This window comes from Diorhabda carinulata, chromosome 11, assembly GCF_026250575.1.
Source record: "Diorhabda carinulata isolate Delta chromosome 11, icDioCari1.1, whole genome shotgun sequence".
NCBI classification, from domain to species: Eukaryota; Metazoa; Arthropoda; class Insecta; order Coleoptera; family Chrysomelidae; genus Diorhabda; species Diorhabda carinulata.
In genome coordinates, this window is record NC_079470.1 from 10,626,946 (window position 1) to 10,654,883 (window position 27,938).

Sequence of the window (27,938 nt, forward strand, 5' to 3'; positions counted from 1 at the left end):
TACTTCATAACGCCAACGAGGCACATTGTAAAACATATAAAGATTGTAAATCTCATAATAAAATCAGATTCCGTAAAAGTATTGAATAAATGTTTCTCAGCGTTTTATAAAAAGTTCAGTAACGTAACTGGCGCAGTCAGTGGGATATTTCGGAATTTAAGGTATCGCGGGGGAAATTTTTTCGTTTCAACGAGTAACCGAAATATTCGGAAACGATGAATTCGAGTGCATATAGAAAAGTTGCAGATAGATCTGGTGGATATCAAGCGATTCTAGTAGTACCAGCGGACGACACCAGGGAAGAACTTCAGGAGAGCTAGAAAAACTCAAACCCCAAAGTACACCAATCCAAATTTGATCTAAAAACTTTTAAATCTACAGTGCATATATATAAGAAACTTCAGAACATGAAACATCTCTCCTTACGATATGTACAAGGACTTTACCAACAACTATCACATTATTTCAATAAATATGCTATTAGTATGTCATAAAGGACATAATATATTATCCAAATATATCACTAGATTAAAATCTAAAATACCAAAAAACAAAATAAATATTATATATCAAGTGGCTTGTACTAATTGTGACGCTATCTACATAGGGCAGATATCTCAGTATTTAGAAATTAGACTAAAAGTTCATCGATACGATAAAAAAATCAAACTGCATCAATTCAATTATAAAGATTCAAAAATTCTTGGAATGGAATACAAGAGAAAGAGAAATTTTAGAAATGGTTCACATTTATAAGAACCCGAAGCTATAAATGATAAAAAAGTCCTAAATAATTTAAGTAAAATTTATAGCTCTATTTTGTAAATTCTAATACAACTACAAATAATTTAATTGATGACCGCTACATATTTTTTTATTTTGATGTTCATGATGAAGGTGATCTATTGATTAATATAAATACACAAATTGTCAGTGTCAATATCTCAATTTGATAAAGATTAAAAGGAGTCGAAAAAAATTATAAAGAAACTGATTTTAAATCAAAATAGACCTAAAATCAAGAACATTTAGAAGTATAAACATATCAAAAGGTCTAAGAAATAAGAAATTTCTATAAGAACATTGATTTACCTAAATTAAATATTCTTACAAAAAGCACGGGAAACAGAAATTTAAAAAGACGTTTTGAAAAATTTTCCTCTGATGTCGAACTCTGGTCCATCCATGCATATTACTTATTAAGATTTACTGCATAATGCAAACGTGGCACATTGTAAAACATAAATGTAGTGAAACTTGTAATAAAATCAGATTCTGTTTGTTAAAGAATTGAATAATTTTTTCTCTTGCATTTTTTAACAACGGTTTCTCGAAGTTCAGTCCCGTGATTGATTTCTCTAAGACAACTAACTGAATGATAGGGAAATGCTCCTGGAAATGTGCACATTCAAAAATGAGATGGTATAAATGTTCAGTATAGTTTGACATTTCCCAATGGAAAGACTCAGTCCGACACATCGTCTGCAAATTGTTCAGCTTTAATACGAAAATGCGTTCTGCATGGAATGTGTTTATCGCCATTTATGGTTGACATAATGGGCCTACTGAATGCACAATTCGCTCTGGCATGAATATTTTTTTCATTAATCACATCCACCATCTAGTGATGGAAATATAGGGGCGGTAGCGGAGAGTCTACGCGAAGACCTTGAAGTGTCGATTTGTTGCCGGTCTTCGCAGAATGGACTTTCGTCTTCACAATAGTAAGTAATGTAAGAATTAACATTCCAAATCGATTCCATTTTAGTTGTTTGGCTCTTTTGGTGTGCTCCAGAGATGGAATGATGACTATTTTACGGCCGAAATTTAAGCCCTTGGTCTCGACGAAATTGTATTTCAATAAGATGGCGCGACTTGTTATATAGCTCGTAAAACCATGGCTTGCTATGAGCCCAATACGTGTCTATGGCGACGTCAAAGAGACCCATGACCTACCAATAACATAATTTCTGAAGAGTTTTGTATAGCTTTAGCAAGGCAGGAATAAAATTTATTTTTCAGATCATAGTCATCGAATCCAAATTGTACTGTGGTTTTGTATGAATGCATTAGTTAAACGTATTTGTTGTCCCGGTTCATATTTTCACAATACTCAATATTATAGAAATAAGGCCTTAGTTTGAGATATCTTAATATAGATGTCATCACTTTTGAACTCACAGAAGCGGGAATCAGTTTAGAGTAGTTTGTTTATGAGAGAAATTGTTATCTTTAAAAGGGTCATTAGTATTATTTAAAGAATTAAAGAGTTTTTTATTTGTTGGAGTTAAAAAATAGTTCGTGGTAAGAAATTCCAAATCCCAAACGCATCCGTATATGATTGAAACTCTTCAGTGTCAGGGTGTAGAAAATTGCCTGGTAAACAAAGAGGTATTGATTCGTGTAGATATACGTCGAGGTATCTAATAATTTCATCACTAAACCACTTAGGCGGAAGGAAATTAAGAGAAATCATGTGAACTCGATGAAGTAATACGAATTTAACCAAGTCCATTAAAGGGATGGAATATTATATCCTGTTTTCTGGAAACAGGATGAGTCGAAACAAAAATGAAATGGTTTTAAATTACAACAGAAACGGAAACAAGTGTCAAAAGTGAATTTAAGGAGAAGTAAAAAGCCTAATAATCTTTGAAACATTGACATTACGCATTAAAGGAAATTTGTGGTACAATGAACTCATTTTGTACCTGAAGTCAAAGTATATAGAAGAGAGCTTGGTTGTTGTTTGATGATCAACTATTATTCGATTGATAAGTAGCTTAGTTATCATGAATGATTGAGGTTCAATTGTAATTGTACAAATGCTGTACTCTATTCAATGACTGAAAAATTTTCAATCGTTCTTGTAGACTATAACGTAAATTTATCCTACATTTCAGAGGACGTTATACTCATTACTATTTACTTTTATAATAAAAATTGATGAGCAACTCGAAGTCTAGAAGTAAATCATAACGGTGACGTCCATTTAACATCTATATTCTAAATGACCCTCAAAATAGTATCCGTTTCCAATTTAAAATTCAGTTAGTGAATAGCAGAGAATCATGCCGATAAAATGAAGAAGTTACTGGTTACTTTCTGTTTGCTATTTCCGCTTTTAGAATCGGGGCAATTAATGAGTTCTCGAAACAAAGTTTTATCCAGGAAAAGGAGATATTTGACTTTTCCCGAAGGTGCTAGCGTTTCGGTAAGTTCAAACATAAACTATACCTTTTAGGGAGATAATGAGGGACGATAAAAATTATCTTATATACATATAAATAAATGAATAAATATTTAACTGTTGTTTTTTAATAAAAAAAAATCATATATGCGAGTAGCAGAGGGAAAACCTACTGGAAGTTATTTTTAACATATATTATACATATACATATCGTTAATAAACAAACGTCAGTATATGTGGCGACCAAGCCATGTGCACTCAAAACACTCGGAAGTACATTATTCATGTACACCTTCATTCACAACCTTTTCCATCTTCCGACCCTTTCAAAACAACAGACAGAACTGGAATAGGGGTGTATAGGCCTAGAATCAAACACTCTGAAAGCCTGGGTAACATACCAATCATTTCTCAAGCAGAAACATATCAAATAATATCTCTAGTTCAGTCTAGAAAGGAATTATCACGGTTGGGTCGGTTGTGAAATAAGTGGACAATGTAACTGAGCTAGGCGAACGGTTACTCTTCAATAATAAGTTGTTGTGGAGCGAAATAAAACAGCAATCATAATAATTCCAAACATTTTACCTGCACGAACATATTTCGATAAGAGAAGTCGCAGTTGCTGCAGAAAATATAAATTGAAAAAATCGTATTCTTCGGAAAATTTATTGGTATCATTTCAAATGTCCACATCTTTGCATCGAATTGATGGAATTTCAAAATTAAAAAAGCAGCATGTAACCAATCGTTTTTAACAAATAACACTTGAATCCCTATTTCCATTTGAACATATTTGAGGATGCAATAATCTTGCCAAAACTTTTCACTGCGACTTACACCTTCCAGTACGTTCTCATTGGATCACATTGTATATTTTATAGTTACTTTATATATTATCATATTTATTTAAGACAGCCGTGTGTATGACGTCTCAGCTTTGGATAAATCCACCAGGTATATTTACCGAAAGTATAGCTTGGGGTTTTGCGTATGATTTGCCTAACGATACAAAGTCCATTGGAAGCTTCTTAGGACCTAAATTTCTTGCAAAGAGACGCCACAGAAGGGATCTTTATGGAAAAATGGAAACAATAATGGAATCGTAAGTCATACATGTAATTTATAACTCAATTCCAATTAGCGTTACAACAAGATCGGTTTATTAAGATTTTTATTATAGTGGGTAAATGAATGTCGTACATTGAATCGTTAAAAATTTGTAACAAATGTATAAAGAAGTTTTTTTCGACGAATGTACAACAAATTAACAAATCAACGGACGAATTTGTGCAGTTATTACTTCTCTTCTCTTCGGCATGTATGAATGCCACCTGAAAATAATTATTACTACATAAGTAAAAAAATAGAAAATGAAATCTACGCGACTTGAATCGGCTCACATGTGAGCCTCGTACTCTGGCAACCACACTACGGAGACCTTAATAATACGTTTTTTCAAGCACTACTACTTAAAGTATGTTTCGGGTGCGTAAAGTTTTACGCACACGAAAGTGTGTCTAAAGTACTTCACGAAGGTAGTAGAAAAACATTTTTGGTATCTTTTCATAGGATAGAACTTGTAATGTTATCGTTTGCTCATACTTCTTTTAGTCTAATCCTTATTTCTGACAAATAGTTTTTCTTTTATTGTTCATATTTATTTCTATCCTCATTCTTTCAAGTCCTTCTTTACATTTATCTACTTTCTACTATATAATACATGACAAAACTATTAGCAACGGGCTTCCACGATATCCATTCTAAACTTACTTGAAAATGTACTTGCCAAGAAAAAAATGGAAAAACATTTCAATGGACAGTAATCGGAGTTATTCTAATGGATGCTTATGAGACTAAACCACTTAAATAAGTGCGTCCATTTTTTCTAAACATTTCCAATGTCAAATTTCATCTATATTACCGCTTGTTTCTAACCTACTTATGGACCATTTCATGCCCCAAACTGACAATGTTTTGTGATTGTGATTAGTTGTTATTCCGTTCTCCATTCCTAAGTTCTGTTTGAGTTAATTCGATAGAATCGAACCTAACCTTTTCGCCACTTCTTTCTTTAGTAAGTACCTAAGCTTTTAAGCAGCATTTCGGATACAACATCCTTTGTCTTGAGACGTCGTATGGAAAGCACTTGCCACTCACAAGGTACTCAGTCGATATATTGGGATTACCCTTTTCTGGGATTCCTGTTTTTTTTAATGCATCAGGCTATATCGTAATGTCATAGGTGAATACAGAGGTCACTACAGATAATAGTAGTTTCCTTTCTTTCTGATTTGAACCTTCTATGTTGGACTTTAGGCGCGCTAAGACTGTTCTGACAATCGCCGCTTTGTCGCCCAAGTACTGTGCATGCTATTTAAAGTTAACGAGCGCGTTAATTACACCTAGATAGCGAATATAAGGCTTAGATGTTATTTCATGCGCCCCGACTTACACGAGTGATCGTTTCCAGCTGCTTTATACTAGTAATGACTACCGCTACTTGTGTGTGTTATGTGAAAGAAAATGACTTGGAAGCAAGTCAATCAGCCACAGAATTTTTCAATGATTCTACCTAAATATATTAATATCCTTGATGAAATTTTGTGAATGTAGTTGCTGCATCCAAAGAAAATGTGATTAACATCGAAGGTACAGGCTTGTCACTCTTATATTGTTTCTTGCCAACTAGTTTGAATATAGAGTAACCAAAAACGAAGTGTATGTTACGTACCAAACCCGAAATTGTACAAAGACGGCTTTGTACAGGTGATATTGTACGAAGTCAGCTTCGTACAAACCCGTCGAGGGCTTCGTACAGCGACGATTGCACCGAGCTGGCTCGTACCGAGCCATTCTTGTACGGAATACAATCTTCGTTGCTGAACCAGTAATAAACACGGTCACTTATCGTGGAAGTGTTTTGTTAACAGATAAATACAAATTTTTATTTCTTTTAGTTTTCTAGTCATTTTATTTTAAAATATACAGGATTTCCATTCCGAGTCCGTTCAGGGGTTCTGCCCAACCGATTTGCTTAATTTTTTTTTCAATGAAAGGTATTGATGCACAGATCAGCCATCAATCATCGGATTTCATCTAATTTTCACCATTCTCAAATTAAACTGAAATGCGATTTCCCCCTGTACATTACTTATGGGAGTTTTTCACATACACACGTTCTATCCTCAATATCTCAGGTTCTATTCAAGATAGAGACTTCGTTTTGGTTTAAGAAAACTCGCTGAAACATCTTCTTCCTTTTGAGTTTTTGAACAATTGAATCGGTTGAGTTGGAGAGGAGCTAGGCGCGGACAGTCAATGTGGAGTTATGGATTTTTGTAGGTTTTTGGAAATTTTTCTACATTCAAAGATCTATATCTCAGGTTCTAATAAAGCTACAGAGTTCGTTTTGGTTTAAGAACACTCGCTAAAACACCTTCTTCCTTTTGAGTTTTTGAACAATTGAATCGGTTGAGTTGGAGAGGAGCTAGGCGCGGACATTCAAAGTGGAGTTATGGATTTTTGTAGGTTTTTGGAAATTTTTTCTACATTCAAAGATCTATATCTCCGGTTCTAATATAGCTACAGAGTTTGTTTTGGTTTAAGAATACTCGCTAAAACACCTTCTTTCTTTTGAGTTTTTGTACACTTAAATCAGTTGAGTTGGAGAGGAGCTGGGCGCGGACATTCAAAGTGGAGTTATGGATTTTTGTAGGTTTTTGGAAATTTTTTCTACATTCAAAGATCTATATCTCCGGTTCTAATATAGCTACAGAGTTCGTTTTGGTTTAAGAATACTCGCTAAAACACCTTCTTTCTTTTGAGTTTTTGGACACTTAAATCGGTTGAGTTGGAGAGGAGCTAGGCGCGGACATTCAAAGTGGAGTTATGGATTTTTGTAGGTTTTTGGAAATTTTTTCTACATTCAAAGATCTATATCTCCGGTTCTAATATAGCTACAGAGTTCGTTTTGGTTTAAGAATACTCGCTAAAACACCTTCTTTCTTTTGAGTTTTTGTACACTTAAATCAGTTGAGTTGGAGAGGAGCTGGGCGCGGACATTCAAAGTGGAGTTATGGATTTTTGTAGGTTTTTGGAAATTTTTTCTACATTCAAAGATCTATATCTCCGGTTCTAATATAGCTACAGAGTTCGTTTTGGTTTAAGAATACTCGCTAAAACACCTTCTTTCTTTTGAGTTTTTGCACACTTAAATCGGTTGAGTTGGAGAAGAGCTAGGCGCGGACATTCAAAGTGGAGTTATGGATTTTTGTAGGTTTTTGGAAATTTTTTCTACATTCAAAGATCTATATCTCCGGTTCTAATATAGCTACAGAGTTCGTTTTGGTTTAAGAATACTCGCTAAAACACCTTCTTTCTTTTGAGTTTTTGGACACTTAAATCGGTTGAGTTGGAGAGGAGCTAGGCGCGGACATTCAAAGTGGAGTTATGGATTTTTGTAGGTTTTTGGAAATTTTTTCTACATTCAAAGATCTATATCTCCGGTTCTAATATAGCTACAGAGTTCGTTTTGGTTTAAGAATACTCGCTAAAACACCTTCTTTCTTTTGAGTTTTTGGACACTTAAATCGGTTGAGTTGGAGAGGAGCTAGGCGCGGACATTCAAAGTGGAGTTATGGATTTTTGTAGGTTTTTGGAAATTTTTTCTACATTCAAAGATCTATATCTCCGGTTCTAATATAGCTACAGAGTTCGTTTTGGTTTAAGAATACTCGCTAAAACACCTTCTTTCTTTTGAGTTTTTGCACACTTAAATCGGTTGAGTTGGAGAGGAGCTAGGCGCGGACATTCAAAGTGGAGTTATGGATTTTTGTAGGTTTTTGGAAATTTTTTCTACATTCAAAGATCTATATCTCCGGTTCTAATATAGCTACAGAGTTTGTTTTGGTTTAAGAATACTCGCTAAAACACCTTCTTTCTTTTGAGTTTTTGTACACTTAAATCAGTTGAGTTGGAGAGGAGCTGGGCGCGGACATTCAAAGTGGAGTTATGGATTTTTGTAGGTTTTTGGAAATTTTTTCTACATTCAAAGATCTATATCTCCGGTTCTAATATAGCTACAGAGTTCGTTTTGGTTTAAGAATACTCGCTAAAACACCTTCTTTCTTTTGAGTTTTTGGACACTTAAATCGGTTGAGTTGGAGAGGAGCTAGGCGCGGACATTCAAAGTGGAGTTATGGATTTTTGTAGGTTTTTGGAAATTTTTTCTACATTCAAAGATCTATATCTCCGGTTCTAATATAGCTACAGAGTTCGTTTTGGTTTAAGAATACTCGCTAAAACACCTTCTTTCTTTTGAGTTTTTGCACACTTAAATCGGTTGAGTTGGAGAAGAGCTAGGCGCGGACATTCAAAGTGGAGTTATGGATTTTTGTAGGTTTTTGGAAATTTTTTCTACATTCAAAGATCTATATCTCCGGTTCTAATATAGCTACAGAGTTCGTTTTGGTTTAAGAATACTCGCTAAAACACCTTCTTTCTTTTGAGTTTTTGGACACTTAAATCGGTTGAGTTGGAGAGGAGCTAGGCGCGGACATTCAAAGTGGAGTTATGGATTTTTGTAGGTTTTTGGAAATTTTTTCTACATTCAAAGATCTATATCTCCGGTTCTAATATAGCTACAGAGTTCGTTTTGGTTTAAGAATACTCGCTAAAACACCTTCTTTCTTTTGAGTTTTTGCACACTTAAATCGGTTGAGTTGGAGAAGAGCTAGGCGCGGACATTCAAAGTGGAGTTATGGATTTTTGTAGGTTTTTGGAAATTTTTTCTACATTCAAAGATCTATATCTCCGGTTCTAATATAGCTACAGAGTTCGTTTTGGTTTAAGAATACTCGCTAAAACACCTTCTTTCTTTTGAGTTTTTGGACACTTAAATCGGTTGAGTTGGAGAGGAGCTAGGCGCGGACATTCAAAGTGGAGTTATGGATTTTTGTAGGTTTTTGGAAATTTTTTCTACATTCAAAGATCTATATCTCCGGTTCTAATATAGCTACAGAGTTCGTTTTGGTTTAAGAATACTCGCTAAAACACCTTCTTTCTTTTGAGTTTTTGGACACTTAAATCGGTTGAGTTGGAGAGGAGCTGGGCGCGGACATTCAAAGTGGAGTTATGGATTTTTGTAGGTTTTTGGAAATTTTTTGGAGGAGCTGGGCGCGGACAATTTTTCTACATTCAAAGATCTAATATAGCTACAGAGTTCGTTCTTTTCTATTATAATGATTTCTGATACTTATTTAATGGATTCGATGCGAGCGAAGCCGCTGGTAAAAGCTAGTTAGAAAGAAATTCAAGTTGTTATAAATAAAATATTCAGTCGACTTTTGAAAAAACTAACCACAACGTACGTATTACAACCTCAGTGTGATTAGGTTAGATTAGGTTTTTTTCGATGGCATTACAATTATTTTTCAGAGTCATTGTGAAAGATAGATGTACACGGTTTGACACACGTGAGTCAACTAACCAAACGATGCCAAATCATAACGTCAAGCTGTTTACTAGCAACGAAATAACGCTATTCCAGCAGCGAAGATTGCACTCCGTATGAAGCCGGTTTTGTACAAAATCGCCTGTATAAACCCGGCTTTATACAATTTCGGGCTTGGTACGTAACATATAATAGGTATATTACATTTTGGTCCATGTCTTAATTACTTTAAAAGCTGGGAAATTTGTTTAGCTATAACCTAATAAGCTCTATGACGTGAAAAATATAAAATATATTGAAATAAAATTATTATTTTGTTTTAGTATGGGCTACAACGGCCGTACTTGTATTTTACGAACATTGTGTGAAGCGTCCCAAAGATTTTCCCCAAAAGAAGATAATCTTCTAAACTTCATTTTAAAGCTAATTTTCAAGTAAGTATAATTTTTTCGCATTCACAGCTAGTTTTAAGGAGAATCTTCGCCTAATTGATTATTGAGGCATGCCCTTTTTATGTAATTAATTAAACTCAACAAGGCTTATTATCCAATTTATGTTATTTTAATTATTTAAACTTTTATTATTTTCCAGATACCCCAAAGAGCGGATTCTCCCCTCCGAACCGGAAGAACACCGCATTTACCACTTGGCGGGACAAATGGGAAGGGAAAGTCACGACTGCACCGAAATATTTAATTGTCCCTTTTCATTAATTGACGTCGCTCTTGGTCGCTACTCAGATTATTTATTGAATTAAATTTTTTTTATACACTTGAAGACTTTCATTGTTTGTGGTCTTTTTATAATTGAAAAATTATCGTAGCTCTTATATAACTTAAGAGTTAAAGAAAAGGGTAAAAGTTACAAAATGATCAAAGACAACTGACTCAGAATGGGTTCTTTAATTAGAATTTTTTGAAGGAGTTTCCAGAAACTTAATTAGTAGGGATTAATTAGTCAGAGAATAGAAAGAAGGGCATTATTTTTCTTGAAAACGAGTGATTAAAGGGACTCCGATTCTCGTTTTGGCTTTAGATATTTCATCAGATCCAATCAATAGGAATAGGTTGAGAACGAATTTGAAGGTGACTCAATGATAAGATAACAACATTTGAAATGTGGGATTTATCAAGCTATCAAGAGGTGTATATGATAAAGCATGATACTGTCCAAAGATTGGATTAGTTCTCTGTTTTTTTTCAAGAGATAGGACCAATTGAATGAATGGATCTACTTTTCTTAGTGAGCGATATTGTTCAATTTTTGTAAATGTGTAAATGTCGCGTAAGACATTGAACAGGTTCACTTATCGGCTCTATCCACGTGCATTGCTAGATGTTAAATTGCTACAGCAAACGATAATTGGTGAAGATTGCAGTAATAGTTAATTCACATTGAGTGTAGTTTATGAATCAGCTCAATTAGTCAAAACACATAAAAATATTGATAAAAACCTTCACTAAATATTATGTGATGTCAATATTTCACAAATATAAAATTAAATTCACTTACCATACCCAATGAAAGTGAAAAGAAGTAGATTTCACTAAGATGGACAATGTCATTTCTTTGTTAATACAGTTATTAAACTGGGATATGTAGACCAGACGGGTTCTTATTGTATTAAGTGTTGCAGTTGTTAATACCTCAAATGGTGGCCAAAAAGCCATCACCCTCAATGAATTTGGGTAATTGAAGTGGCGCTTGGTCATGGGGGATCGTTAATGTCTCCGATATGGACATCTGCTGAAAGTACTATGAAGACGTCTGGTCACGACGTTCTGACTCTAAGCTGCCTGGATGAGCGCTACAGCTTAAAAGGACTGAAATCAAATTTTAAATGAACAATTATTTGTTCAATCTAATGGTAAATGAGGATGTCAGAAGATATGCGTCATTATTATATTAATTTCCTTTCTAGCCGCTTCATTTCTTTTGATTGCTGAGGGACTAGGAACCCAGACTAAAGAGACTTCTATTATTTATTATATATCAAGGTTCATTGCACGCATTTTCACTATAATGGAATGTGGACACGCCAATCTGCTCAGAATGCAGAGCTATCGTTAAAGTCATAACTGCTGGAGCGTTACGTTTTAGGTCCATGCTGTGGTATAATAAAGTACCACAAAAACTGGTGAGTAATGGTTGCGAGATACCGCTCATTTGGGTATCCGCTCACTCGGCCAACAACAATGACGAGGCGGACTCGCTCGACAGATTGGAATCGACATATCACCTAATGGACCCAGAACCTATTATAAGTTTCGTAACGATCTACTTGAAAGGAAAGCTCTGCGGAGGTGAATAAACGCATCTGGCATGAGGCAAGCTAGGACACATATCGATAGGCCTTTTGTCTATTTTACCAAGCATTTGTTCCACATAAATAGGCGCGAAATTTAATTCGTGATTGGACTTTTAACTGGAAACAGTCGTCTAAGTCATTATCAGCACATTATGGGCTTCACGGACGACCAGGTGTGTCGTTGGTCCTTGGAGGAGAACGACCAGTCATACGAGCCTAGACCAAATATACTTGTACAAGCCTAACAATTACGTCAGAAGTTTCAAGCCACGATGCCTGATCGGCTCTTCAAAGAACGTCGGCCTTTGGTAATTCCAATTAGGACACGAAGGACGGATGTGCTTAACAGCTGTTGAATAAGTTATGAACTATAAACATGTATTAAATACAACAGTGTGAACTGCCACTGTCAACAGTCCAAACCAAAGATTTTATTTAATGCAAAGAATGGGGCCACTTCTTCTGGTATATCAGCTTTGTGATGGGAACTCTTTGATACTTTCTAAAGTTCTTTAAGTAGGAATAGATAGAGTATACAAACTGTTGGGCTTATATAATAAATTGGAATAACAGAAACATAATATGATGCAATAATATCTCAACTTAATGGAAACTAGTAATGATTTGAACTAAACGCGTTTTCCATTTAATTCTGATACCCGTAACTTTAAATTTGATCTAGAATATCCATTCCCTTTTTATAATCTAATAATTTTTCATCAAGAGCTCCCTTATTTTATCAGTTACAAACAACATCCTTAACGTAAACCCAACACCAGTCAATACCCAATCAATTAACGACATTTTCATTCACATTTCCTCGAATTGCATCGAATTAATAGAGAAACCGGCGGTGTTGGTCCTGTGGCGGTTTAATTCGTCCTGCAGATGGTATCCAATTTATTTCCAGAGGCAAACGATAATTCCGGTGTTACCTCTCTCGAATTTGTATAGAATTTACAAGCGTTCAGGATGAGATTAGGTTTGGGCACCGTTGCCAATTCAACCGAAATTTAAAGCGACGTACAGATTCAATTAAAAGATAGGCTAATTATACGATTATATTTCAGTTATCTTATTATTTGTCATATAAGATATATTAATTACTAATGGCTGTTTGAAAGAGCAACGTTTGTATACATATGACGTATTTGACATTGTCGCTCCATGGCGCCAAATTCAAATAAGCAACACTACATACCTCACAGGGTATTTATAAAGTGAAGCATACATGGAGAAGAAGCTTGATTATTTTCAAAATGATCTGGTAGTCCAGATTATGAAGAATTGTAAGAAGAAGGACCAAAGAACAGAAAGAAAAAATAAAGTTACTTGAAAAAAAAACCAAAGAGAAAAGAATAGGAATATATTAGATACAAGCGACTGAAAATGACACAGCACAAATGAGAAAAGAAAAATTTATGAATGGGAATATAAATCAACATGGTAAATGACATAAAATCAATTCAACAGAATTGGAAATTAAGAAACAGACGAGAAAAGGATAGACCAGTTTTAGTTGATCTTGACTCAATACAAAAAAGAGTAGAGATCTTTGAATAAACAATAAAATGGAAAGCTACAAATATATGGATTGCGGAAAAGTGCAGCAAACAAGTTCAGGAAATTGGGAAATGATTACTGCTGCAATTAAAAGCAACAATAAACAAAGGACATAGGGTAAACATAGTACATGACAAAAAAATTATAGATGGAGAAATACTGGATGACTACTTATATAGAAAATACGGGAAAAGAAGGAGGATAGAAAGGACGAACAACTGATCAGCGGTCACCAGCTAGTGAAGATAAACAATAACATAGTCGGAATTTCCAGAAACAGGACAAAAGAAAATGAAAAAACAAAAAATTGTAAGAAAATGAGATGGCAAATATAAATAAAAAATAATACTACAAAAAAGAATAGAAAACACAAAAGGAAACATACAATCGGATAAAAATAGAAGGAAATTAGTTGATGAAATGGATACCAAGAATGTTACTAATATTGAGACATATAATGTGAAAACAAGTAAGATATGAGATATAAAGGGTGTCTCATAAATAATTTCGGTTTCCAATAATAATTTTGTTTATTAAATAATCATACAAAAAAAAGTATTTTTATAAGGTTCAAGGTAGTCCGATAATTGGCGAGTGCTGGTACTACTTTGGTCTTCAACTGCTTCCTTTGTAACCTCAATATCCCATACAGGTGTCTCTCCCATCAATTTCACATATTTTCCTTGCTCTTGTTTCTAACTTAACAATACACGAATTTCATATTCATCGCGTTCCACACAATTTATTTTAAAAGCGCACTGCGTCGTCTATTAACAAAGAGGGAATGATTCAAAGAAAATTTTATCCTTCACAGAATTGGCAACTATAGTTTTAACGGCTTATCACATGTTTAAATTGAGGCGTAGGAATTACCAAATTACATTATATTATTAATTTTATCAAAATCGACAATTATATTCGTATATTCCATAGATCAAGAACAAACGAAATTAAATACTGCCATATTCTTAGAAAAAATACAGGTACTTACATTTTTCACAAAAAAAAATTTATAATAACCAAATATTTAAGTAAAAATGGCAAAAATTTCAAATTTTCAACTAAATAGGAAAACAATTCTTATTGGTTTTCAGTTGTGACCTCATAGGTTTCATAAAAACATTGAGCAGTTTTCTGTTTAATAATTACGAGCTTATCGTTGCCGGCAATGTAGCGTGTGCTATTATAATACAGTTTTTATTTATCAGTTATATATAAAATATTTTTCTATATATAAGAATTAAGTGAATAAACCTTTTATAAGTTAAGTTGTTACATTATTATATAATCACGTTAAAAATTGAAAGCATAATAAACTCAATTACTATAAAATATTAAAGTAACTTAAAATTAGAGCATTAAAATGATCCTGGCAACAAAAATAATTACATCCCGCAAGATCGTCAAAACGACCAACACTTTCAAACAATTTTTGTTATATATTCGAATTTCTTGACATCATAAAAAACTTTATTAGGTGTTTTAGTCGTGGTATTTTTACATCCTATCACAAAACACGATTTATATATCATTTTTTAGGTTAATCGCGTTCAATACTAACGCTCATTTTAGAATAATCTAGAGAACTGTCGTATTTACTTTGTATAATTTATTCAAGGCTTATTTTATACCTTTGACTTCTCGCAATATGACGGCCTTACTGAAATGTTTAAACTACCTACAAAATTATTGAAATTTCAATAATGATCAAAGAATTGAGAAAAAAATTATAATAAAAGTTGTATGTAAACTATCCAAAACTTTTTATTCTTAAAACACTTTATGGGCTAGGAAATTTACACCACTTCCTCTGGTTCATATTGAAGAGTTGTGCGTAAGTGCTCAGTACCCTATTATAATTAACTAGCTTACAGTTGACCAATTATTTTATTGTTTTCACCAATGAGGTGCTAAACTTTTTCAATCTTTGAAAATGTATTCAGTAAAAATTTCTTATGTTAACCAATTAATGAAACCAATTTCTGTCTTTTCGCATGGTATAATTAGTCAACGGAAATTCCACATAGAAGGTGCTAAGATCCGAAGCTGTTTAACGATGAATCCGCTCGTCTATGTTGAGAAGGTATACAGTAGGCACATCGAATTTATATTTTTCGATGTAGTCTAGACGCAGATTTGAGCACGACTTAGTTATGAGATAGAATACCAATCTAGTACACTACAATTAACAAAACTCTGATGTACAAATAATGATAACTAATACTCAGACATATGATTTTTACATACACTTATAGCTAGATTTTTTTACCCGTAGTACTTTCTGTAGTAGTATAATTATTGTTGTTAATGTCTTCTATAATTCTTATTCCTCGTTCTAATTTCTTATTTATGTTGTCGTCGATGTAAGCTCCGGCAACTTAACATTTTCGTTTTCATATTCCAAAAAGTCAAGATGCAAATCAGTGTTTCTTATTAGATGTCTCGTTTCAATCTAAGTACGACCACATGTTTTGAAACGATTGGAGCGTCAAGCTGGTTATATGAAATTAATTTTTCTCAATGGATATCTAATTTAAGAGCGACCATATTTAGGATAAATAAGAGCAGTGAGTATAAGCTCCGAGGTAGTTATATTCCTATTATTATTGTTACAACCTTTAGTCCAAATCAAGTATTCTCTTTCCTCCTGCAGCCCATAGCAAGCAACTAACTTTTTGTATGGTGCTTTTACCATACAGCATATAAAAAACTAAAATAGCTGTACTTACCTTCAATCATTCTCTCTTTTTTACTGACGACACAGTATGTTTTTATAATAACTAGTATGGAGTGTAATAAATATGAAATTCGTGTTAAGACATTATTGGAAGCAAAAATTTAAAGGCCACTCAACATGTTGCAAGACAACTCGCAGGCAGTTTCTTGCATTGTAGCGCATAGATCAATATTGCACGTTGCTTGACTTCATGCAAGTCTCTTACTATTGCATCATGGCTGCCAATAAATGCCGTTAGACATGATGCAAGACAACGTCCAATGCAATACCGATTGTTTCTGTCATTTATATTTCTGGTGTAAATTTTAAGTTGTTGAACGTAACCACAATTTATTGTCATGATAACCAGCAAATTAACTATGTGGGTATTTCAAGACAAGCGAAATCTAACAGAATGTTGGCCAGAAGACTCACTTTGTGTCCCGTGGCTTTAGCAACTGTGATGTTATAGCTACATGAGTCAATTTCTTCTGGTATTAAACCTTTTGTTAGCTAAAATTCATTGGAAAACTTTAAGGAAAAATCTATTTCTACAATGCACCTCGTCCCAAATAATTGCATTTAAAACTAATTAAGGCCGCTTGACATGATGTAAGACAACGTGCAGTCCAATGTAAGACGCAAAATTTCCTGATCAGAAGCATGCGGAGAAGAAGTTCAGATGATTGTTGCATGCAAGATCTAGCACTTGCAACATTATCGTGTTGGTGCTACTTTTTTGCGTGCAAGTTGCAATTTTGGGAGAAATGAGTATCTGATCTGCTGATATCACGTCTCTAGCCAAGAATTTTTTAGTTATCTTATGTTTTATTTTCCTTGGGAGTTCTGCGATAGGTTTTCTCGCCTAATTCTACAGCTAAACTCATGTTTCTCCTCGTTCTGTCTAGCCAGGACCTGTGCTATCACCTCCTGGCTGCTCTTTTCTGCATGTCAGACTCCAAAAGTAAGGCAGTGGCGGTTATAATTACTGCCAGTGCTACACTTTTTCTTGTTTTCTTTACCTAGCAAAACATTAAATAAATTTTGAGGTTAGCCAATTGTTTACTTACAATATTTTAATCTTGCAAAAAATTGCATCCAATTTCTTGCACGTTGTCAGTTGTATCATGTCAAGCGGCTTTAAAGCAGCTGAAGCAGCAAGTAAAACATGTGGAATTGAAGGAAATGCCACATTTAATAAGCGGACGGCACACCGTTGGTTTAATCGTATTCGTAGTGATATTTGGACGCTTGAAAATCGTCGCGCTCAGATCCTCCACCTGCGAGGTTACAAAGGAAACAGTATAAAACCAACCTAGTACCAGCACTTGCGCATTTTCGGAATTCTTTGGACCTTCTATGGATACCATACATCGCCAATGGATTTATCTAAACAACCCGAATGTGGAAAATCAGTGGTTAGACAAAGGACAATTACCAGAACACTTCACAAAGACTAATGATCTTTTTATCTTTGATTTTGTAGGTGTCAGCGATTAACTATAATATGTTAAAAAGGCTACAACCACTCGTACGTATCATACGGGAAATAAACAGAATTCAAGATAGAAATACGAAGAGATTACATGATTTCTGTTTATTAAAACAAATGTCTTCGCTTTAGCAGCGTCGCATCACCTAGTGCGACCAAAATTATCAGACCCATTTGATCTCCTGACTCTGGTCCTTGCAACCTTTCATTCCTAGTTAATTAGTTCACTATTCAATAAATTTAGAACGTACTTTAGATAATAAAGTGGATTCGTAAGCAAAATATGTTAAGAGATCATCGTGGGACTAGATACGTTTTATACATTTTGGTCCTTAAAACTTATCAGCCCCATTTGATCTCCTAAGGCATTCAACGTGTTAAAAATACTTTTCATATATTTATTTTCATAAGTAATAAAAAAATCCAGTGAATTATTTGGTAAATAATCTAAAAATACATTAAATATACCATTTTGTACATAAAAGAAAATATTCCTTTTTTTGGACATCTTTAAGCAACATTTTCCTTCCAAAGAAGCTAAGCTTCTTTTAGTTCGACACTGAGTATATCCACGTTATACGAAACTTCCCCGACCGGGTATTGACTGGCAGTTTTCGGGGATTCTCGCTGTACTCCGCCTCCCCAAAGGATTGCTAAGGGATGATGCTGCACCCCAGTATCAAGGGATGTTTGGGAGAGAACGTTCGTCGCGATTTCGTGGTCCAGATTCGTAGATCGCGGCAAAATACGATGAGTTCGCAATTCGTTGAGAGTTTTTCCCAATGCACCAGGAAAAAAATGTAAATAGGTATGTAGATATTGGGAATTTTGAGAGTTTCTGATGATTTTTTAAAAAATTTTCAAGTTGTTTTATAGTTTTTTATCGTTAGAAGTAAAGTGGGCGTTTACTTCGAAGGGGGCTTGACGTTATAGCAAAAACTAATCTAGTAATTTGCTTGAATGCTTATAATATTGTTATTTATAATAATACCGAATGTTTACTCAAATACAAACTAATTTTCATTGATAGTTATTTTGTAAATAATATGAATAGCAAGTACTTTGTTTACATATCGAATTATTTCAATTCATTTAAAATTAAGGAAGGATTTTAAACAGATTCTAAGCAAATGGGAATTGTGTGTGGAAATTTTTTCGAAGGAAACTAGTTTAAAATGAAAAAAAAAAAACTTTGTCAACAAAACTTATTTATAAATTTAAGCAAAAGTAGACGACGAACTAATGTTTAAATATTCATAAATCCTTTGAAAAATAATCAATATTTGAGGTTGATTTCTAGTACATAATAAATTTTCTTTTCGAACGTTCTTATTTCTACATATAATGGGCATTGACTATAATATTTAAAGTGTTTTCTGAAATATTAAATAATTCAATTTGAATGTTCGTTCAAACACTATCTAAACAAATGATTCATTCCATTATAATATATTCGTATATTTAAATAAATAAATTAGTGTCTTCAATTTGTTTAATTGAACTGTTCTGCTTCGAAGAAAGGGGCTATCACCAGAAAATCCGTTATGACAAACATTGAAACGTCTGCTGAGGCGTGTGTTATAACATTCTTCACAAAAGAAAGGAAATTATAATAGACTAAGACTTTATTTTTCTTATTTGTAAATTTGTAAATTTTAGATCTTGTAATCACTGCTACCGTTTCTTCATTCCCATTAATAGCTGTAGGGGTATTTAATAATGGTAGGTTTTGAGGTTTATTTAAGTCTTATTTGGTATTCCGTATTAAGTTGTCACAATAACTACAAAACAGTTATTTTTTCTATAGAGTATGGTTTATTTCATTTTTTTATATCTCTCAAAGATAGGTGTGGGAGTTTCTTTTTATTTTTAAATGAAATACTATGAAAAATAGTGAGTTTTTTGATTCTGGAAAGCGTATTTGTCAGGTCTACGTTTTCTCACCGCTCATAGTGAAATTGGGAAACGTTTTCGTACTTAAATATAGGATACTATTATTTGATTGTTTAGTTTCACAGTAGCGGAAACGGGAGTGATTTAATGACTCAAACAAAGATACTTTCCGATAATTTTAACTTCATTTACAATGATTTATCTAATAATTAATCAACAGTCTTGAGTGAATCACTTTTTATGTCTTTTGAAAATGCAAACTAATTAAAAATTCATGCTGTACCTTTAAAAATATATAGGCTTACAAATTACACAAATCTATATGAAATATTTGAACTTTTTGAACACCATTACCTTACTATTTGGAAAATACGATCAAAAACATTTTATATCAAATTTTAGGATGGTTATTAAAATTTTAATTCATGTATTCTCATCTTACAAGTTTCCCAGGTATTAAAAAGATCTATCCAACTATCAGATCCTAAATTAAGAATACACCTAATAAAAAAGCAAAAACTCATATAAAAGCAATGATCTAATTGATGAATTAGAATAATAATATTTCAGTAGTTAAAAATTTTAAACAACAACAAATAGAAGAAGGAATGAGGTTGTAATACTGCAGTTTACACAAGTCAGTCATCTCAATATTTGAATCATAGATAAAGAATTCATCAATACTTAAATACTGTATGAACACACTATGAAATAGATTATATCTAATTAGAATAATACGAAATATGAAAAAGGGTGGTCTCAGAGGTACCTGGGCTGACCTAGAGCTGGAAGTAGTTGCTTGAATAATACCACTGTATTAAAAAGTACACAATCTTTACAACATATTTTTCAAGTTTGAATACATCACGTTGTTTAGTATTTGTTTGGCAGCCATCAATATTGAAAGTTTTCAGTGAATTCCCAAACATGGAAAAAATTGGTTATAAGACATTAGGCCAAAGAATATAAAAGCATAATATTAATAATAAAAGAATATATCAGCAGTAAAATATTGGGTAGCAGAGTTTGAACGAGGCCGTACGGCCTACGAAGACCATCATAGCAGAGGTCGATCAAATGAGGATATGATTCAAGAAATATTGAAGAAAATCCACAAGGCTAGTACTAGATGATCGTGGACTGAAAGTGTACGAGCTAGTAAACATAGTAGGCATTTCAAAATGTGCAATACATCGCATATTAACTCAGAATTTGGATATGAGAAAGCTGTGCGAAGATGGGAGCCGCGTTTGCTCTCATTGGAACAAAAACAGCGTCGTGAAGATGTTTCCATCGAGTGTTTGGCAGCGTTTACAGAAATAAAGCCGAATTTTTTAAGCTCTTTCATAACCATGCATGAAACGCGGATCATCACTACACACCGGAAACAAATCATTAGACTAAAATGGAAGAACTGGGTAAGAAAAAAGTGTTGTTTCATCAAGACAATGCACCAGCACATACAACCTTGGCTGAAATTAATGAATTAAAGTTTGAATTGCTATCTCATATACTCTACTCGCCAGATTTAGCCCCCTCATATTATTTTCTGTTCTTAGACTTGAAAAATTGCATGGTGGTCAAAGATTTTCTAACAATGAAGAGGTGATGTTGGTATTTAATGGCTATTTTGAGGAGCTTGACGATTTTTATTATATTTCGAACATCTTTAGGAAAAGTGTAAGGAGCTAAAAGGAGATTATGTTGAAAAATAAATATAGTTTTTGCCAAAATGTTTGTGTTTTCTTTGTTGGGCCAGGTACTTCTGAGGCCAACCTCGTACATATTAATTTGTAATTCTAAATGTAACTGTAAACAATTTAATGTTTCTTAAAATGGAGTCTGATTTTTCACAATTAAATACAATTTTGGTGTTAGATGATCTTTTATTCAAATATACAAGTTGTGAAAATCACATTGATAAAGACCGAAATTAGGTTGTAAAGTCAAAAAATCCATCATTCAATATAATAGACTTAAAATTGAAAACATATATCTAAGAAATTCAATATTAAATGGTTAACGAAATATATGATTCAAGGAAAGAAATTTCCTCAAGTAGAATACTTATTTCTACGAAAAATTGTAATAATAATGTAATGTATCAAATATTGGTCTTAAGAAGGTGACGGTAATTTCGTTCATATTTTTTTAATAATAACCTGAATGGTCAGCGATACTTAGAATTTCTCCAAAATGATTTCCCACCCATGCTATATGATATTCCTCTAGACATTCGCAGACACATGAGGTTAATGCACCAAGGAGCCCCTCTCCACTTCCCAATTCATCTTAATTTTTCCTAATAGGTGGATTGGTCCATTTGCATGGTCACCACGTTTCAGTTCCAAGTTCCATTTTGACGCTATAAAGCAGATTCTTCGAATGATCTTCAAGATCAAAGAAATATCCTCCTAAAAGTCCGGAAGTGTATAGAAATACAACATTAATTATATATTTTTTTTTATTTTATTCGATAAGCTGTAGGCTAAGGAACTAAAATCTTCTACATTTCAATTTTTCCTTATGTAAGTAGACGATATTCTACAGTATGCAGTTCAGTTAGAAATGTTTGATTGTGTTGTAATACCTCCTTTAAGTAGTTTCAATAACTAATTACAATTTATGATAATTTTCTCGAGAATATTACTTTATGGCGAACGATTTCCTTGGCATGTACAACGATCTAAAAATCTACATATCTCCTAAACCATAAATTTTATCGAGTTAAACAAATAGTAACTTTTTGTTATAAAATCGATTCAAAAATTGTTTTTGCTATCTTTAGATTATACAAGTTGTCCCTGTGAAAGATACGGATCCTTAACTATTTGACAAGCGCCGCCCCTGGCCTTCAGATAAGTAGTTTAGAATTATTTTTTCAGTCAAATATACTACATACTACATGGATATACGTAATTATCCATTAAAAACTTATAATGTTCGAACGTAAATTTAGAAAATATACTTAAATATAATTTTTGATTTCGCAGCTAGGCCTATAACTTTTAATTATTTTCACATCATCCACACACTTCCAAATTTTTTGCATCAAGTATCTATATAGCAAGATAGATAATGTCACAACATTATGACAAGTTTTTATTTATTATTTCATTGTTTATCTTCTAACACACAATATTATGTCAACCACTGAGCAAAAGAGGATACTCATCTGCTTGATTTTTGAGAGCTTATTAACATTATCCATTATGCAGCTACAAAAAATAAACTTCTATTCAGTTCTTAGTGTTCTCTGTAATTACCCAGAATTTATTTTTAAATTTTTGAAACTGAGGGTGGTTTCGGTTTTACGACACGTATTTTCGTCTCAATAATCTTCACTTTGCCCCGTTGTTTGTTAGAGAATTTTGAAACTTAAAACAATAATTAATTAAAAGCACATTTGACATTGTATGATGTTATTTTATTCACATTTTAAGTATTTTAATTATGGAGAAGCAAATTAAATCAAAAAACAAATTTATATCATAATAAAACACTTGAGCTAAACCAATAATTCGAGTAATGTCTATATCAGATTTGAATTCTCGAGCATTACACTCATTTTAAAAGGAGGGCTGAGGCTATTGCAGCTGTAACTTTTTGTCGCCCTATTTTTAGGACGAAGGTGAGAGCTGTAATAAAAAAAGAGTATAAAAATCCAATTATTTCTGCTTTTTAATGCATGCAACAGTTAGTTGTTGATTTCTTGACAAGATTACATTTATTATATTTTTTAAACTAAAACGTGGGCTTTGTTTTGGAAAAAATAATAGTTGAAACAATTGTTATAATTCCTATTATTCAATTAATGGTTTTCAAGAATAGTAAATTTTATTCAATTGCATTCTTCACCTTTTTTGCAAAATGTTATCTTCGGTATTGGATAGTTTGTCTTTAATGTCAAATATATCATCCCAAAACAAATCTCTTCATACTTTCTTTCCTAAAAAGAATCATTTTAGTGTACCAATGTATTATATTTTCCTCATTATGTACTTTAAACCATCACTCAATAAGTCATGTGACACATTTTTTGCCAAAAATCGATTTTATAGATCAATGTAATCTCCTTCAAGAGCAATATAATAATTCCAATGCTTCTTGATGCCGTTCTTGTAGAAGGATTTGTCTTTTGCCTCAAAATTAGCTTTATTTTAGATCAGCGGATAACCAGTAGTCACTATCTGGATTATTCGGTGGATGAGGAACAAAGGTTGTTTTTTCTTTGACATATGAGGCCGTTTTTCCTTGATCTTTACAAACGATCCAACAACTCTATGTTTGTTTTGATTGTCTCTCCATTTTGGAGAGAGTCGATGAACAATGGTTGTTTTTTCTTTGACATATGAGGCCGTTTTTCCTTGATCTTTACAAACGATCCAACAACTCTATGTTTGTTTTGATTGTCTCTCCATTTTGGAGAGAGTCGATGAACAATGGTTGTTTTTTCTTTGACATATGAGGCCGTTTTTCCTTGATCTTTACAAACGACCCAACAACTCTATGTTTGTTTTGATTGTCTCTCCATTTTGGAGAGAGTCGATGAACAATGGTTGTTTTTTCTTTGACATATGAGGCCGTTTTTCCTCGTTCTTTACAAACTATCCAACAACTCTATGTTTGTTTCGATTGTCTCTCCATTTTGGAGAAGGTCGATGAACAATATTCGATGTGCATTCCAAAATATTGAAGCCATAACCTTCCCAGCTGACTATTGTGCCTTTGAACGCTTCGGACTTGGTTCACCGGCTGCAGTCCACCCAAATGATGATCGTTTTGATTCCGAAGTGAAGTAATGGATCCGTGTTTCATCCATTGTCACATATCGAAGCAAAAAAATTGATTTATTACGTGTAAACATGGCTAAACACTACTCTGAATCATGTTGCTGCTTTTGATCGACTGTGAGTAAAAGCGGCACTCATTTTGAAAAAGCTTTCTCATGGTCAAATTTTCATGCCTTCTAATATCTTTAAGGCGTCAGCTATCTCACGCAATTCCAATTTACGATTAGATATAACCGATTTGAGGTCTTTTTTATGTCTTCTGAAGTAACCACCTTAATTGAACGACTAGAACATTCACCATCATCGGTGTCTGTACAACCACGTTTAAATTCAGCAAACCAATAAACGTTGTATGGATTTGACAATTGTAGCGCAATCTGTGTGTCAGTCATACGACTTGTGTAATAGAGTGATGTAATAGAATTAACCAATTTCAATTTACCTTGTAGCTCAATGATTAAAGTTACGAGATTGAAATTGATACAATACTTATTAAGGCAGTTTAACCAACTTCGGAAAAAACATTTGATGAGTGGTCATGAGATGTGGACTTGATATTTTCTTGGATAACAATCTCAATTGGGCGACCAGAACGTTCACCATCAACGGTTCCTATAAAAGCACGTTTAAATCCGATAAACCAATAATAAATGGTTTCTGTCGACGGAGCAGGGTCCGGATAACACTTTTGAAAACATTGTTGCGCTTGTATAATATTTTCTTCATCAAGAAGCAATGATAAATTAACACACGAAATCCATTGTTTTCAAAATAACAAAAGTAGCTTCACATTAGCGATATTAGTCCAATGAGACCACGGCACAAGTCGTGTCCTCCACATTCATGGTATGTTCTCAATCGCTCGTAAATGTGGAAGTGAACGGCGCTCGAACGTGCACGCGCGAGCACCGCGAAAACCGTCCACATTCACGCCTCCTTACAGAGCTCCACGGCATTAATGTGGAGCCGCCACATGGAGAAACCAAGCGAGACAATAAAATAATTTTTGATTTAATATATTTCACTTTGTTTTATCTAAACACACAGATACTTCACAAAATACTTGATTTCCTTTTGTGATTATATATATTGTGATAAATAAACAATAACCCTATGAATGCATCATCATTGACATTCATTATATTAACGTTAAATAAAGATAGAATCTTTTTAACAACACAAAAGCCTTTCAAAGTTAAGATGCTTGATTGCATAAATCGATAGCTTCTGATGATATCAACGATTACTCTCAGGGGGAATTATGATGAAGTTGTTGCTTTTTAAAAAGAATTGAATCTCGCAAGAGCTGAGGACAGATTAAGACAGATGAATAAGAGAGATAACGAATTTCAAGTGGTTCATTAATACAATATGAATTTCGATACAAAGCGAATAAATTTAGCGAAAGAATAATATTAGTGTTGACGTTTGAGCAAATATTTAACTTTTTCTAATTTAAAAAGTGATATAATGCTTTTTCGCAAGATTTTCTTGAGATATCAATGCATTTTGATAGTTAAGTAGCTCTTAAAGTAGTAAGATTCCATGTCATGGACTTAAAATTTGCATGGGGGCGCCGAGGAGTAGACAACAATAATAAAAATGACCCTTCAGGAGCAGCTGAAGTCGTTGGGTTTAGCAGAAACTGATGAATGTGGATTCTAAGCTTTAACTTTACTTTTAAGCTAATTATGGTGCCTAATTGTAGGATTATTTGCGGTTAGGGGTACTTTTAATGGATGTACAGGACAAGAAACAAGAAACAAGAACAGCGCTCGTACTCCAACGAAAAGACCCCTATTTGCCTCCCATGATTTTCGGCCTGTCTTCTTTCTTGGACAGATGTTTTCACGTCCTCTTTAAGTTGTGTTGATTCTACAATTCAGCTCCTTTTTTTTGTTTGCTTCTGGGTCTGCCGTTTTCGCGTCCTCTTTGAGTTCTTCTTCACTCTTAATTCATTTAATCTTAGCTCTTCTTCATTTTTTCTTGGACATTTTTTTTCACGTCTTCTTCCAGTTCTTTCATCATATCCCCCATTTTGTCTCGATTACTACACGTAACCAGCATAAATTTCAAGAAAATTCAATGAAATCTTGATCAAAAATTCTCGAAATCGAAAATTCTCGAATTTTTACGTCAGAAAGGCTAATTTCCAAATAGAATATTCTATAATTTTTTCGAAAATCCGTATTTTGTCCTTTTTTCGGTATATAGTTAATCGTTGAGGTTGAAAAATAGGTATATCTGCTAGTTTTCGAATTAAATTTTACAAAAAAAAATTGTAATTTACCTCCTTATTCACTGTAAAATCTATTGGTGATATCGAAAATGCCACATCTCTTCCGTTTTCCAAATAGAATATCTTGGGCTTCATGGAAAAGTCTTTTTTCAAATACGGTCCACTCTAAATTCAATTTCACACTTTATAAGTAAAACATCACATCAAATATCAATTCTTCACTTCCTGGATTATTAGGATTGATCGTTGTGTACCTTCAATATTCATATAACTGTTCTACTTTGTACTCCCGCATCATATATGCTTATGCAATGATTCTAGAACATTATAGAAACTCTCTAAAGGATCTAATAGTAGACAACTATTGTCTAGAAATCTCTGTGTAGTTAGAGTTTACTTCTTGTTCCAGAAATATCTAGTTCGGTACTACCCAATAATAGATGGAGCTACTCTTCATGTTTTATAGTTTATAGTGCGTTAAATTATGATCAATGCTGTTAGAAATATTAAAATGAGTCAAAATAATTATTAAGTCATATTATTCAATGGCTATATTGGTCAATAAGAATATGAGTTATGCATAATTATTGAAAAATATCTCCTGGTTAATAGTTTGTCTAAAATTGTTGCTGGTTGCTGGAGTGGTCTACCATTTATTTTAAAATGGAGTCGTAGGGTTAGTTCTATAGTTTTCTGGACCAATTTTACCAATTAAACGATTAGGAATAATTTTGTCATCTAGTAAAAAAATCTGCGCTATGAGTGTTATGAGTTGCACTAATCTGGTTATCGAAGTGACTCAAATGCGAAGTCTGAACAACGTTGCAAGTGGAGTCGAAGTGCTTACTTCCATTTCGTATATTTTGCATTCCTAAAGAGGTTGCAATATCTGAAGGTCATTCGAAGCTATATGACTAATTCAAATTTCAATATTCACTCACGAAAAAGTATGAGAATTTAATGAAAATGTATCACAAATACCTATTTGAGGTTATTTCAATTATATTGGATACTTAACTGATTTTCATTTTGAAGGGCTTTAAATTATCTTCAGTATAATGTGGTTATTGACTATTTGTAAAAATTATTAGGCATTTTGAAAAAATATTTATAAAAACAATAGAGACAAAAAACATTTTACTTTTTGTATCATTTCTCACAGTGTATAACCTCTGAAAACCGATTGGTTAACATCAAGGGCTTATTAGGACGTTGCTTCAACGTTAAAGGATAAATTGGGCAACAGTTAACACGTTCCTCACCCACTTTCTTATTGAAAATGATACTCAA

At 33.3% G+C, this 27,938-nt stretch overlaps 3 protein-coding genes across 3 annotated transcripts in view; all 3 read left to right on the forward strand.

Annotated features, from left to right (window-relative positions):
• Positions 1-3,082: 3,082 nt before the first annotated feature.
• On the forward strand, positions 3,083-4,299 carry LOC130899627 (uncharacterized). Its single transcript, XM_057809696.1, has 2 exons — positions 3,083-3,214; positions 4,105-4,299. The coding sequence occupies exons 1-2, from the start codon at positions 3,083-3,085 to the stop codon at positions 4,297-4,299; spliced, it is 327 nt and encodes a 108-aa protein (XP_057665679.1).
• Positions 4,300-9,748: 5,449 nt separating this feature from the next.
• Positions 9,749-10,415, forward strand: LOC130899231 (uncharacterized). Its single transcript, XM_057809001.1, has 3 exons — positions 9,749-9,821; positions 9,968-10,078; positions 10,236-10,415. Exons 2-3 carry the CDS (start codon positions 9,969-9,971, stop codon positions 10,399-10,401), a joined length of 276 nt encoding a protein of 91 aa, XP_057664984.1. The 5' UTR covers positions 9,749-9,821; position 9,968; the 3' UTR covers positions 10,402-10,415.
• Positions 10,416-18,398: 7,983 nt separating this feature from the next.
• LOC130899227 (acetylcholine receptor subunit alpha-like 1) overlaps positions 18,399-27,938 on the forward strand; it is a 50,530-nt gene continuing 40,990 nt past the window's right edge. The window contains exon 1 of the mRNA XM_057808995.1: positions 18,399-18,531. The gene's annotated coding sequence lies outside the window, so the exon portion shown is untranslated. The remainder of the gene's footprint in view (positions 18,532-27,938) is intronic.

What these genes read in the sequence shown, in the direction of transcription:
- LOC130899231 (XM_057809001.1), top strand. Translation starts at nt 9,969, where the DNA reads ATGGGCTACAACGGCCGTACTTGTATTTTACGAACATTGTGTGAAGCG. An exon ending in ATTTTAAAGCTAATTTTCAA is followed by an intron (nt 10,079 to 10,235) that starts GTAAGTATAATT and finishes ATTATTTTCCAG; the next exon opens with ATACCCCAAAGAGCGGATTC.
- LOC130899627 (XM_057809696.1), top strand. Translation starts at nt 3,083, where the DNA reads ATGAAGAAGTTACTGGTTACTTTCTGTTTGCTATTTCCGCTTTTAGAA. An exon ending in CCGAAGGTGCTAGCGTTTCG is followed by an intron (nt 3,215 to 4,104) that starts GTAAGTTCAAAC and finishes TATTTATTTAAG; the next exon opens with ACAGCCGTGTGTATGACGTC.